Raw genomic sequence first — 15,033 nt, 5'->3', positions numbered from 1 at the left:
GCGAAAAAGGGGCAAGGAAGGAGGCGCAGGCACCGCGCGGCCCCCTTTTCCACCGCGCCACCTCTTGGCTTGGCTGCCTTCCCGGCTTGGGCAGGGCGAGGAAGCCAGCCGGCCACCCTCGGCGGGGCGGGAGCCTCACCAGCCTTGCGGAGAGCGCTGGGACGCGCTGGGGGTGGGTAGGTGGGTGGGAGGGGGCTGCAAGAGTCAAGACCCCCCTTGGAAGGAGCCGCACGCCCGAAGGAGAAAGGCGGGGTAAAGGCGCAGCGAGGCGCGCGTCCGCGGACCCTGCTTGCCTGCCTCCGGATCGGTGCAAACGGCCGAGGACGCGTGGCTGGGGGAAGAGGGGGGGCTCGGAGGCGCTGCGGAGGCCGAACTCCGGTGCGCGGCGCCCGCGGGTGCCAGCAACCGGCCCCTGAGCCCCGATGGAGACGGCGCCCTTCCCGCACCCGTTGGCTCCAGAGCCCGAACCAGGTCCCGGTTTTGGTCCGGTCCGGCCAGGCGGCGAGAAACGTTTCCGACTCTTTTACGTGGGGTTGCACCAGCCTGGACCGGCGTGCCACGCTGCCCATGTTGCCTTGGCTGATGGCCGAAGTCCGGCGCCGGAGCCAGAAGCCAGAACCGGGCGCGGCACCGGCTCGGGAGGTGCTGCTGCTGCTGGGCGCGGCGCCCACCCTGCGCTGCGTGCCCTCTTCGCCCGGCGGCGCCCCCGGCTCGGCCGTCTTTATCTTCGAGCACAAAGCCCAGCACATCTCCCGCTTCGTCCACAACAGCCAGGACCTCACCTACTTCGCCTACCTGATCAAGGCGCAGCCCGACGACCCCGACTCGCCCGTCGCCTGCCACGTCTTCCGGGCTACCGACCCCAACCAGGTATGAGCTTGTGGGAGTTGAGGGGGGTGGGAGATGGATGGGCTTCCATCAGAGACGGGACCAGAAGCGTGGGGGGGGGGGTGCCTTGAGGTCTTCCAGCACCACCCCCATCGTTTTCCAGACAAGGTTGTGGCCTTCTGATCTTTTCCCAATTTGTTTGTTTGTTGTTGTTTTTGGCCAGCATTGCTGGGGAAAGGTTGGGGGAAAGAGAGGAAACCGTGGCTGCTGTGGACAAGACCCCTCCCCACGCCAAGTTATAGGTGGGATGAGGATAGGGGTGGGATTCAAATTTCTCTTTCTTTCTTTCTTTCTTTCTTTCTTTCTTTCTTTCTTTCTTTCTTTCTTTCCTTCTTTCCTTCTTTCCTTCCTAGCAATAGCCTTCATACTTTTGTATATTTATACAAAGTCAGCTTATTGCCCCCACAACTGGGTCCTCATTTCACCTACCTTAGAAAGGATGGAAGGCTGAGTCAACCTTGAGCCTTGGAGAGATTCGAACCAGCAGTAAATTGCAGGCATCTGTGTTAATGACAGGGTGCTTTAGACCACTGTACTACCAAGGCCCTTTCTTTCTTTCTTTCTTTCTCTCTTTCTTTCTTTCTCTCTTTCTTTCTTTCTTTCTTTCTTTCTTTCTTTCTTTCTTTCCTTCCTTCCTTCCTTCCTTCCTTCCTTCCTTCCTTCCTTCCTTCTTTCTTTCTTTAATTTGATTTATATGCCGCCCTTCTCCGGAGACTCAGGGCGGCTTACAATGCGTTAAGCAATAGCCTTCATACTTTTGTATATTTTATACAAAGTCAGCTTATTGCCCCCACAAACTGGGTCCTCATTTAACCTACCTTAGAAAGGATGGAAGGCTGAGTCAACCTTGAGCCTGGTGAGATTCGAACCTGCAATAATTGCAGGCAGCTGTGTTAATGACAGGGTGCTTTAGACCACTGTACTACCAATGCCCTTTCTTTCTTTCTTTCTTTCTTTCTTTCTTTCTTTCTTTCCTTCCTTCCTTCCTTCCTTCCTTCCTTCCTTCCTTCCCTCCCTCCCTCCCTCCCTCCCTCCCTCCCTCCTTTCTTTCTTTCTTTCTTTCTTTCTTTCTTTCTTTCTTTCTTGTATTTATATGCCGCCTTTCTCCCGAAGGACTCAGGGCGGCGAACACAAGTTGAAAAGCATGCAACAATAAAATCCCCTTAAAACCAAATAAGCAATAAATAATAAAATATTAAAACCCAGAATCATAGTCAGCCCATTTGTTTGAACAGCCAAGTCTTCAGGTCATGATGGAAGGAGTGGAGATCAGGAGCCATATGGAGCTCCAGTAGGTAACTCATTCCAGAGTGTGGGAGCGCACACAGAGAACGCCCTCCCCCTAGAACGTCGACAGATAATTTAACAACCGGTTCTCTGCCTTAACGATTTCTTCCAACAAACTGCTCAGAAAGGTATCAACCGGTTCTCCCGAAGTGGTGCGAACTGGCTGAATCCCATCACTGGATGAGGAGACGTGAAGGTGGGCTACTAATCCCAGATGGGTGTGTGGGCTTAGATAGCAGGATGACCTGGACGTGGAGTCTTGGCCAACTGTGGCTGATTCCCCCTGTGGTGTCTGTGTGTGTGTGTGTGAGAGAGAGAGTGTGGGGGAAGAAGGGAGTGTGTGGGGGGAGTGAGGGAGCGAAGGAGAGGGGATTGCCCTTGAATGGAGAAAGCAGGAGTTCCAAGGCCTCTAGGCCAGGGGTCTCCAACCTTGACAACTTTACGACTTGTGGACTCCCAGAATTCCTCAGCCAGCATCTGGGAGTTGAAGTCCACAAGGCGTAAAGTTGCCAAGGTTGGAGATCCCTGCTCTAGGCTAGATGGGAACATGGCAAAAGCTTACTGGAAGAAGGCAGGGGAAACTATCTTGAACCGTTGCCCAGAAGGTTGTATGCATGCATATCCATGTGATCCCTGGAATCAGGCACGCTTGAGGGAGGTGCCTTGAGCAAGGTAGGAACCTTCTGTGGCCTCCTTAACCTGCTGGATGAGCAGGAAGGCAGAGGGGATGGCAGGTCCATTAAGCTTGGTTGAGTGGCTTCACACTTGGGTATCATTTTTGCGCTAGTCTCACTCAGACTGCAACTCCCCTTCCTCAAACTGAAATATGACTGGGCTTCTGATCACTCTTGCTTGCCTGTAACTCTTGAGCTCAAGAACCATGGAGGCATCTTCTGATATAGGAACCTTTTGGTTTTCGGGCCGAGTATCCCAACTTTAGCAGCATACTAAAAAGCACAGTATACTAAAAAGCAGAGACATCGCCCTGCCAACAAAAGTGTGTATAGTCAAGGCTATGGTTTTCCTAGTTGCAATGCAGGGCTGTGAAAGTTGGACCATAAGGAAGGCTGAGCACCAAAGAATTGAGGCTTTTGAACTCTGGTGCTGGAGAAGACTCCTGCCAGTCCCTTGGACTGCAAGGCGATCCAACCGGTCAGTCCTAGAGGAGATCAACCCTGACTGCTTTTTAGAAGGCCAGATCCTGAAGATGAAACTCAAATACTTTGGCCACCTAATGAGAAGGAAGGACTCACTGGGGAAGAGCCTAATGCTGGGAAAGATTGAAGGCAAAAGAAGAAGGGACAACAGAGAATAAGGTGGCTGGATGGAGTCACTGAAGCAGTAGGCATGAGCTTAAATGGACTCCAGAGGATGGTAGAGGACAGGAAGGCCTGGAGTTGCGATGGGTCGGACATGACTTTGCAACTAACAACAACAATCCCAACTTGCTGGCAAGTCAGATCTTCCTTCCCGTAGAAGCCCTCACATGCCAGGAGTTTAGTGAACTTTGTTGAAGGAGGACCAGCTTGGATTGTAACTGAGGTGTTTTGGTCCTTTCTCCTGGCTGAGCCTATGAAAGATGCCTTGCGTTAGAATATCTCCTAAACCAGAGAATCCTTGGGATGCTGTTGACAGATTAACAGAGTTGGAAGGAACCTTGTAGGTCGTCTAGTCCAACTCCCCGCTCAAGCAGGAGACCCTACACCTTTTCTGACAGATGGCAGTCCATCTCTTCTTGAAAGCTTCTGATCTTTTAGCTTCCCAATTTGTTTTTTTCTGGCTAGCATCCCTCAACTTCAACTTCTGGAGCCACCTTCAACTTCTGAAAGCAAATTGTTTCTTTGATTGATTGTTTTCACTGTCAGAAAATTTCTCCTTACTTCTAGGTTGACTCTCTCCTTGATCAGTTTCCATCCATTATTCCTTGTCTGACCTTCAGGTGCCTTGGAAAAATAGCTTGACCCCCTCCTCTTTGTGGCAGCCCCTCAAATATTGGAACACTGCTATCATGTCTCCCCTGGTTTCCTTAGAGAAGCAGAAAGGAGCTGGATCTTGGAACAGACTGAGAAGGATGTCTCAATTGTGTTTTAGAGGTGGCCTCTGCATATATTCAAATAAAATAAATACAGAATAACAGAGTTGGAAGGGACCTTGGAGGTCTTCTAGTCTAACGCTCAGGCAGGGAACCCTATACTACTTCAGACAAATGTTTGTCCAATCTCCCAGTTCCTGCAATCATTTTTCGTATGTTTTATCCTCAAGTCCCCTAATCATCTTTGCTGCTCTTCTCTGCATTCTTTCTAGAGTCTCAACAATTTTTTAATATCGTGGTGACCAAAACTCGATGCAATATTCCAACACGGATTCCACAGGTCCATCCGTTCATTAGTGTCCTGGTCCGTTAAGAGCAAGATGGTGGCATTCCCTCTCTGTGATCACTTTCAGGATCTGTTTGCTGCTCAGGGTTATGTGAAGAAAGAAAGGCAGATGGGAGGAGAGATGGGTTTGGGGAGTGGCTTTTTTTTAATGACTTGAGGAAAACAGCTGAGTTTCAGCCTTCTGACATGGAGGCATTGCAGGAGAAGCAGGCTAAGATCCTTGTTCTCTTTCTGGAATAAAATTAGACATGTGAACTGGGTGAGTGTAGGAAGGAACTCTCTTGCCTTCCCTTTTCTCATAAGTTGCAGGGAACCCACAGTTAAGAGCTCAGAGAGAGAGAGAGAGAGAGAGAGAGAGACAGAGACAGAGACAGAGACAGAGACAGAGACAGAGAGAGACAGACAGACACAGAGAGACAGAGACACACAGAGAGAGACAGACAGACAGACAGAGACAGAGACAGAGACACAGAGACAGAGTCACAGAGAGAGACAGACAGACAAACAAACATGCACAGAGAGAGACAGAGACAGAGACAGACAGACATACAGACACAGACAGAGACACACAGAGAGAGAGAGAGAGACAGACAGAGACAGAGTCACAGAGAGAGACAGACAGACAAACATGCAGAGAGAGACAGAGACGAGAGACAGACACAGACACACACACACACACACACACACACAGAGAGAGAGAGAGAGAGAGAGAGAGACATACACACAGAGAAACAGAGAGATAGAGACAGACAGACAGACACAGAGAGACAGAGACACAGAGAGAGAGAGAGACAGACAGACAGAGACAGAGACAGAGACACAGAGAGAGACAGAGTCACAGAGAGAGACAGACAAACATGCACAGAGAGAGACAGAGACAGACAGACATACAGACACAGAGAGAGAGAGACACAGAGAGAGAGAGAGACAGACAGACAGAGACAGTCACAGAGAGAGACAGACAGACAAACATGCACAGAGAGAGACAGAGAGAGACGAGAGACAGACACACACACACACACACACACAGAGAGAGAGAGAGAGAGAGAGAGAGAGAGAGAGAGAGGGAGGGAGAGAGACATGGAAAAATATTCTGGGGAAGAATTCAAGTTGCCTTCAAATGCTTCTGTATCCCAAAATATCACTTCCTTTTTTCCCCGCTTCCTTGATAAAGTCGTTTAATAGCACACCAGGCCTTTCTGCTTGAGGAAGAACCTGTATTTAGGATAGAGGAATTTGCCTTCAGGGCTAATGAAATGCATATCCATGTGTCTCACCAATTCCCCAGAAAAGAGGCATGAAAGTTCAGCAGCGTGTGACAAGAGACAAGAGGTACAAGGGTGAGACTCTTGATCTTTTCTTTTTGCACAAGCGTGTGAAACCACCAATGGTCATATAGTCTTGGAAACCTGGAATTTACTTATTTCCACCAGAAAAATTCTGAACCAGCTGTTGAATGAAAAGAAAGACTAGGGGGTGACATGATAGCAATCTTCCCAAATCTAAGGGGCTGCCAAAGAGAAGAGGGGGATCAATCTATTCTCCAAAGCACCTGAAAGCAGGAGAAGAAATAATGGATGAAAACTAACTAAGAAGAGAAGCAACATAGAACTAAGAAGAAATTTCCTGACAGTGAGAACAATCAATCAGTGGAATGACTTGCTTCCAGAAGTTGTGAATGCTCCAACACTGGAGGTTTATATGAAGAGATTGGTTGGTCATTTGTACAGAATAATATATGGCAGGGATGTCAAACTCAACGTCCACAGTCCAGATCCGGCCTACCGGATGCTTAAATCTGGACCGGCTTGGAAACGGAAGGACTGGCCCACAGTGCCTCTGCTGGCCAAAATGGGGCATGGGGGGGGCTGTGCGAGGCCCCCTGTACCCTTTTTTGGCCAGCATGGTGCTGCGGGAGGCCATCCAGGCTGAAAATAGGGGGCAGGGGGCCTCACATGGCGCCCCTGTGCCCCATTTTGGCTGGGAGGGTGCTGTAGGAGGTGTCCACCCTGTGTCTCCCCCTCCCGGCCAGCCCGCGGAGGAGAACTACAATGCTGATCCAGCCCTCCAAGAAATCCAGTTTGACGCCCCTCTACACGGGGTTCCCTTGAAGAGCACCCGGAGACTCCAACTGGTCCAGAATGCGGCCGCATGGGTAGTCACGGGAGCCGCATGGCGCTCCCATACAACACCTCTCCTGCGTGAGCTGCACTGGCTCCCAGTGGTCTTCCGGGTGTGCTTCAAGGTGTTGGTTATCACCTTTAAAGCGCTCCATGGCATAGGACCTAGTTATCTTCGAGACCGCCTGCTGCTACCGACAACCTTCCATCGACCCGTGCGCTCCCACAGAGAGGGCCTCCTCGGGGTGCCATCAGCCAAACAATGCAGGCTGGTGACCCCCAGGGGGAGGGCCTTCTCTGTGGGGGCACCTACCCTCTGGAATCAGCTGCCCCCAGAGATAAGGAGAATCCAAGACCTCGGTGCCTTCCGCCGTGCCCTTAAAACCTTCTTTTTCCAGCAAGCCGGGCTGGCCTAACACTTTTTTAAATGTTTTTAATTGTTTGTTATTGTTTTTAATCATGGGGCCAAATTTATATATATCTTTTTAATTGTATTTTAATGTTTGTAGTTTATGTTTTTATTTGGCTGTTCACTGCCCTGAGTCCTCAGGGAGAAGGCCGGTATACAAATTTATAAACAAACAAACAAACAAACAAACAAACAAACAAACAAACAAACAAACAAACAAATAGTGTCTCCTGCTTGAACAGGGGGTTGGACTAAAACAGGGGTCCACAATTTCTGGTCCATAGATTGCCACTAGTCCTCAGCATGCCAGAAACCGGGATGCACAAACAAGCGAAGCCGCATCCGTGGGATACAGGCACAAAACCACATCCCCTTGAGTCCACAGAAAAAGTTATCTCCATGGAACCAGTCCCTGGTGCCCAAAAGGTTGGGGACCCCTGGACTAGAAGACCTCCAAGGTGCCTTCCAACTCTCTTATTCTGTATTCTGTTAACCTGTAGATTGTTTTAAGGTGCCATTTAATGGAAGATCCCTCAAGACTTCCCTTGACAAATGTACACTGAGCAAAAAGAACAGGAACAAATAAAAAATGCTCAGCTTCTTAAAAAATTGTTTTTGAGATGCTGGTTCAGCACGTTATTGCTTTTATTTTTAGCCGTGCAAGCACACCACCAAAGTCAATTTCCCTCCCATAACCCAAAAAATAAATTAAAAAAATAGAAATAACAACAAAAGCAAACAAAGAAACGTGGAAAAGTGCACACAGGAACCACTCTCTGTATTCTGTATTTCCAAGCAGAAATGTTTATAGATAAACAAAAACTTGGAATCCAGCTACTGAGCCCTACCTCCTGCTCACTGGGGGATGCAAAGAGAGCATCCAGAATGGATGGTACCCTTTTGCTATATGGCACATTTGTCTCTCTTTTTGTCTCTCTTGGCCATGCCCCCTCCCCTCTCACCCAGCACTTCCTGCAATTCTAATCCAAGTTTTCCATGTTCTTGAGATGGAAAAGATCATATCCGGTTGGGGATAAACCTTTCCTTGCTTGCAAGCTTCATCCCAAGCTCTTGGCATGGCATCCCTTTATTTTGAAGCTGGAGTGATGTCCCACATTCGTAAATGTCTCTGATTCCAAACGAAGAATTTATTTTAGTTTTCCAGTGTTTTGCAATGACAGATTTGGCAGCTCTGGGCCAAACTCAAATCCCTTATTTCTGTCGCTGAAGAATCATCTCAGAGAAACCATCAAGGGTGCGTTCTCTTAGGATTCCTGCATTCGGCATTCAAAATTGGAACTTCTTTGAACTTTCTCTGGTAGCTTGAACACGGCCATGTTGTGCAGATTCTCCTGTAGCTGCTTTGGCCTTGCGGGTCAGAGGTGGGTTTCAGCAGATTCGGCCCAGTTCTGGAGAACCAGTAGCGGAAATTTTGAGTAGTTCGGAGAACCGGTAGTAAAAATTCTGACTGACCCCGCCCCCATCTATTCTCTGCCTCCCAAGTCCCAGCTGATCGGGAGGAAATGGGGATTTTGCAGTAATCTTCCCCTGGAGTGGGGAGGGAATGGAGATTTTACAGTATCCTTCCCCTGCCACACCCACCAAGCCATGCCACGCCCACCAAGCCACACCTACAGAACCGGTAGTAAAAAATGTTGAAACCCACCACTGCTCGTGGTGCTTTAACGGCAATGAGTGTTGGGAAGTGCTGGGTGAGAAGGGAGGAGCCATGGCCAAGAGAGCTAAGGGTCAAGGGGCAGCTCTGGATCTTCTCCCCCAGGATGCCTCCATCCCTGCCCTGGGGGCTTTGGGCCTCTTTGCTGCTTGGCCAGGAGTTCCTGGAAGAAGCATGAGGAAGGATAGAGGCAAGCCTGGAGCCTGTCCTTCAGCCTTGGGTGATGGCATGGAATGGGTGATGGCTTTCTCTATCTCAAAAGGAGCGGGACAAAGGTCCGTTATCATCTCCCTTAGAAAGGTGAGAGAAGTTTGTTTGGACACGGGGATTTCATAAAATTAATTATAATGTCTTAACAACAGAGCTTGGTTTTACAGATTGCGATGTTTGGGTCTCCTATATTTCCTAGCTAAACCCAGTGGTGAAATCCAATTTTTTTTACTACCGGTTCTGTGGGTGTGGCTTGGTGGGCATGGCAGGGGAAAGATACTGCAAAATCCCCGTTCCCTCCCCACTCCTGCGGGAAGGATATTGCAAAATCTCCATTCCCACCCCCTCCGGGGCCAGCCAGAGGTGGTATTTGCCAGTTCTCCGAACTGCTCAAAATTTCCGCTACCAGTTCTCCAGAACCTGTCAGAACCTGCTGGATTTCACCCCTGGTTAAGCCCATCTATGGAAAGTGTTCTGAGAAACAGAGATCCTTGAGCTGCAAGACAATTTCAACCTAGGGGGCCTGGGGTCATTTCTTTTGAAGGAACAGATAGGAACAAAGCTGGAACAGCATTTCCAAATGCTTCAAAGCATCAGGAAACTGCGGCAGAAGTACCGTAAACCAAGGATGGAAATTGTGTTTAGGTACATTCTCCAATGTTTGGTGGGGGCAGGGACCAGAGAACCCCACAGTCAAACCCTTAAAACAAAGTTTTGATCCCAGTTAAGCCAAATAAACTGGGACGTGGTCGATCGAAAGGTCGACAGTTCAGTGGTTCGAATCCCTAGGTCCACGTAACAGGGTGAGCTCCCGTGACTTGTCCCAGCTTCTGCCAACCTAGCAGTTCGAAAGCAACGTAAAAAATGCAAGTAGAAAAATAGGGACCACCTTTGGTGGGAAGGTAACAGCGTTCCGTGCACCTTTGGCGCTTAGTCATGCCGGCCACATGACCATGGAGATGTCTTCGGACAGCGCTGGCTCTGAACCAGGTTGCACCCAAAAATGTGCACCCAAAAAAGTTCCTTCTGGGCTAAATCTCAGGGGGTTTTCAAGGCTGAAGGAAATCTGGAGAGGGCATAAAAGCAAATATGCTGGGGTAATTTTACTCTCTCTTCACAGCTGAGTTTTCTTTTCCTATTGGGGTGTGGACTGAGTCTGCAGTAGGTTCAGTTTACTAATCCGTAATTAATCCATTGCTATAATAACTCCCTAACATAGTTCATTAATTTTGTCCTATTTTATCACCCGCGCTTTGAAGCCCGAATTCCCTTATTCATTCTTGTGTTTTCTAGAAAACGTATGCTTCGTTTTCAGATGAAAGTGTACGCTCATTTCTTTGTATGTTGTATTAAATTGTGTAACTTCCAGCAGCCAGAAAGAGAGCAGAAATAATGGAATAACAGAGCTGGAAGGGATCTTGGAAGTATTCCAGTCCAGTGGCCCCCCCAAACTTTTGGGCTGCAGGGGCCGGTTCCATATAGAGAGAGTTTTTTTTTCCTCGAGGGGGTGTGGCCTGGAGGGGTGTGTGGTTTTGTATGCTTCCTGCATCCCGGGAATGGGGCTTCCCTTGTTTGTGCAGCCCGATTTCTGGCATACCGCAAATTGATGGCAGTCCCTGGATCAGGGTTGAAGATCCTGTTCTAGTCCAACCCTCTGCTAAAGCAGGAAACCCTATACCAGTGATGGCGAATCTTTTCTGCACCAAGTGCCGAAAAGGGAGCACTTCGCACCCACCTGTGCACTTCACACGTGTACCTCAAGCACGCACACGCACTCGTCAGGGCCGCAACCTGAGGAGAAGAGGAGAAGAAGGAGAGGAATTGCCCAGGGGGCATATCACGGCTGTCCTTAGAAGAACACTTGACGGCCGTGACCGGGAGGATTTTTCATCAGGTTCGCCTGATCCACCAGTTGCGTCCCTTTCTAGATCGGGACTCTCTACATACAGACACTCACACCCTCGTCACCTCTCATCTGGACTATTGTAACGCTCTCTACATGGGGCTCCCCTTGAGGTGCACTCGGAGGCTCCAACTGGCGCAGAGTGCAGCCGCGCGGGTGGTTATGGGAGCAACGTGGAGTTCCCATGTAACACCTCTCCTGCGCGAGCTGCACTGGCTCCAGGTGGTCTTCCGAGTGCGCTTCAAGGTTCTGGTTATCACTTTAAAGCGCTCCATGGCTTAGGACCTGGTTATCTACGGGACCGCCTGCTATCACCAATAGCCTCCCACCGGTCAGTACGCTCCCATAGAGAGGGGCTCCTCAGGGTGCCGTCGGCCAAACAATATCGACTGGCGGCCCCTAGGGGGAGAGCCTTCTCTGTGGGGGCACCTACGATCTGGAACGAGCTCCCCCCGGAGATACGGAGGATCCCGGATCTACGCACCTTCCGTTGCGCGCTTAAGACTTTCCTATTCCATCAAGCTGGCCTGGCCTAAATCTTCTCCCCTTTTTAAATGTAAATTTTTAAATGTAAATTGTAATTTGTTTTAAATTATGGGGTATTTTAAATTCAGCCAAATTATTTAATTCGTTTTTTAATTCATTTTAAATTTTTTGTATTTATGTGTTTTATCTCGTGGCTGTTCACTGCCCTGTTTACTGTTCTCCCTTCGGGAGAAGGGCGGTATAGAAATTTAATAAAATAAATAAATATGCATGCCCGATAAGGTACTTTCAGTTACTGCCGCAAGTCCTCCAGTTACTGCTGCGCATGAGCACACGCCGATCAGCTGGCCAGCACGCATGCTCACGCCCGAAAACGGAAGACCAGCTCTTCCAGTTTCTGGAACTGCCGCACGCACAAAGGCCAGCTGATTGTCATGTGCACATACGTGCCAGAAACCCGGAAGAGGAACGGGGCAATACCATGCATGCCAGATGACATGGCTCCACGTGCCACTTCGGGCACAGGTGCCATAGATTTGCCATCACGGCGCTATACCATTCCAGACAAGTGGCTGTCCAGTCTCTTCTTGAAAGCTTCCAGTGCTGGGACACCCACTACTTCTGAAGGCAAGCCATTCTACTGGTTAATTCTTCTCATTGTTAGGAAATTTCTCCATAGTTTTCGGTTGCTTCTCTCCTTGATTAGTTGCCATCCATTGTTTCTTATCTTGCCTTCAGGTGCTCTGGAAAAAATAAGTTGTCCCCCTCTTCTTTATGGCAGCCCCTCAAATACTGGAATACTGCTATCATGTCATCCCTAGTCCTTCTTTTCTCTAGACTAACTTTGGGATTTCTTGTCCTGCCTTCTGGAGAATAGGTTGACCCCTTCTTCTTTGTGGCAGCCCCTCAAATATTGGAAGACTGCTATCATGTCAACCCTAGAATCCAGTGGTGACATCCAAAATTTTATTACCGGTTCTGTGGGCGTGGCTTGGGCGTGGTGTAGCTTGGTGAGTGTGGCAGGGGAAGGATACTGCCAAATCTCCATTCCCAACCCACTCCTGGGGCCAGCCAGAGGTGGTATTTGCCGGATCTCCGAACTACTCAAAATTTCCGCTACTGATTCTCCGAACTGCTCAAAATTTCTGCTACCAGTTGTCCAGAATCTGTGAGTACCTGCTGGATTTCACCCCTGCTAGAATCCTTCTTTTCACTAAACTAGGCATACCCAACTCCTGCAACCATTCTTCATTTGTTTTAGCCTCCGGGCCTCTCGAATTATCTTTGGGGCTCTGTGGGCAGAGGGCCATATCGCCTTGGTTTAAGAACTCTTGAACAGCCCTTCACCTGTCTTGTTTTTTTTAAAGATTTGATTAATTATTAATCTTTTGGTCCTGACCGTTTGAAGGTATTTAGCATAACAAAGAGAGAGTTTAATGAGACTCTCAAGGTCCAGGGGCAGCTCTGCTACTTAAAACCTCCTGAGTCAATATTATGGTAACAGGTAAGGAAGGGTTAGGCACCTTTCCCCCTGATTTGGGTGTTGGTGCAAAAGAGATTCAACAGGAGTTGCCTCTGATTTGCTGATATGGAGGGGAAGGAGGTACTATCAGGTTTCGCAGCCGAGGATCTCAAATTGCCAGTAGAATCTGTCAAGATCCTTCTGTACCTTGAGCCTATCTTCTGGAGTGTTGGCTATTCCTGCCAGTTTGGTATCATCTGCAAATTTGATGAGTTCCCCATCTATCCCCTCGTCCAGGTCATTGATGAAGATGTTGAAGAGTACTGGGCCTAAAACAGAGCCTTGGGGTACGCCACTGCATACTTCCCTCCATGTAGATGCAGTTCCATTGAGGATTACACATTGAGTGCGTTTGGTCAGCCAGTTGCAAATCCAACTAGTGGTGATGCTGTCTAACCCACATTTTTCTACTTTATCTAGTAGTAGGTTATGGTCTACTTTATCAAATGCCTTACTGAAGTCCAAATAAATTATATCGACAGTATTCCTCTGGTCCACTAATTTTGTCACTTTGTCAAAGAATGCAATAAGATTACTCTGGCATGATCTGTTTTTGACAAACCCATGTTGGCTTTTGGTTATTACTTTGTTTGCTTCTAGGTGTAATCTCAGACAGAACGTGACTAGATGTGTCTTTTGGGGAGACAGGGGTAAAGCCATTCACAGATACAGGTAGTCCTCGACTTATGGCCATAGTCAAGCCCAACACTTCTGTTGCTAAGTGAGACATTTGCGAAGTGAGCTTTGCCCCCTTGTTCGACCTTTCCTGCCAGTCTGGTTAAGTGGATCGCTGCAGCTGTTTGAGCTAGGAACATGGTCGTTAAGCGAATCAGGCTCCCCAGTTGACGTTGGCTTGTCAGAAGGTCGCAAAAGGGGATCGTGTGACCCCCAGGGCACTGCAACCATCGTAAATATGAACCAGTTGTCAAGGATCTGAATATTGATCATGTGGCTATGGGGTCGTAAGTGTGAAAAATGATTGTAAGTCACTTTTTTCAGTGCCATTGTAACTTTGACCGGTCACTAAATGGGACTGTTGTTAAGTTGAGGATGACCTGTAGAAGATTTTTGTCTGTACAGAAAGCAGGGCTGGGCTGCAGGGCTTCAATTCCATAGATGTGTTTTTGCCTATGGCTGTGAGAGGGATCTTGGACTCCTAGTGTATAATCACTTAAATATGAGCCAGCCATGAGCTGCAGCTGCCAAAAAAGCCAACACAGTTCTAGGCTGCATAAACAGCGGTATAGAATCAAGATCACATGAAGTGTTAATACCACTTTATAATGCCTTGGTATGGCCACACTTGGAATATTGCATTCAGTTTTGGTCGCCACGATGTAAAAAAGATGTGGAGACTCTGGAAAGAGTGCAGAGAAGAGCAACAAAGATGATTCGGGGACTGGAGGCTAAAACATATGAAGAACAGTTGCTGGAACTGGGTTTGTCTAGTTTGATGAAAAGAAGGACTAGGGGAGACAAGATAGCAATGTGCCAATATCTCAGGGGCTGCCACAAAGAAGAGGGAGTCAAACTATTCTCCAAAGCACCTGACAGTAGGACAAGAAGCAACAATGGAAGCTAATCAAGGAGAGAAGCAACTTAGAACTGAGGAGAAATTTCCTGACAGTGAGACCAATCAACCAGTGGAATGACTTGCCTCCAGAAGTTGTAAATGCTCCAATACTGGAAGAGATTGGATAACCATTTGTCTGAAAGGGTTTAGGGTTTCCTGCCTAAGCAGGGGGTTGGACTAGAAGACCTCCAAGGTCCCTTCCAACTCTGTTATTCTATTCTATCCTCAGTTGTTCCTTTGAAGTCTTGTGGGTCACTTGTTCTTCATCCCAAGACCGTTCTCTCTCTGACTGGGAACCTGACCCTTGGATCTTGCCCCATTGTGTCATTTCTTGTCCATGGCACGTGCTGTGATATAAATATTTGTTAGCAGTGGGGGAGGGCAGCCTCATAAATTGCATTATATGACGCATCAAAGGAGGGGAAGTCCCTTGTACACCAGAAAAAAAGACAGGATATAAATATAGTAAATACATCTTGGTACTAAATAAATAAATACATCTTTAAGGCCGCCGTGCTTTAGCACGGAGTTGTTTGCCTGGAGTTCCGTAGCATTGCAAACAAGTTGTTAGAAAGTTTGTTA

The 15,033-nt window shown here is 48.3% G+C and overlaps 1 protein-coding gene across 1 annotated transcript in view; it reads left to right on the top strand.

Annotated features, from left to right (window-relative positions):
* Positions 1-229: 229 nt before the first annotated feature.
* Positions 230-15,033, top strand: part of TBC1D4 (TBC1 domain family member 4) — a 116,532-nt gene continuing 101,728 nt past the window's right edge. The window contains 2 exon segments of the mRNA XM_070944186.1: positions 230-530; positions 532-870. Coding sequence (XP_070800287.1) covers positions 423-530; positions 532-870 — 447 coding nt within the window. The 5' untranslated portion in view covers positions 230-422.

Source organism: Pituophis catenifer, unplaced genomic scaffold (assembly GCF_029215685.1).
Source record: "Pituophis catenifer annectens isolate HBS135680 unplaced genomic scaffold, rPitCat1.0.hap2 SCAF_4, whole genome shotgun sequence".
NCBI lineage: Eukaryota > Metazoa > Chordata > Lepidosauria > Squamata > Colubridae > Pituophis > Pituophis catenifer.
This window is presented reverse-complemented; position numbering and strand designations above follow the sequence as displayed.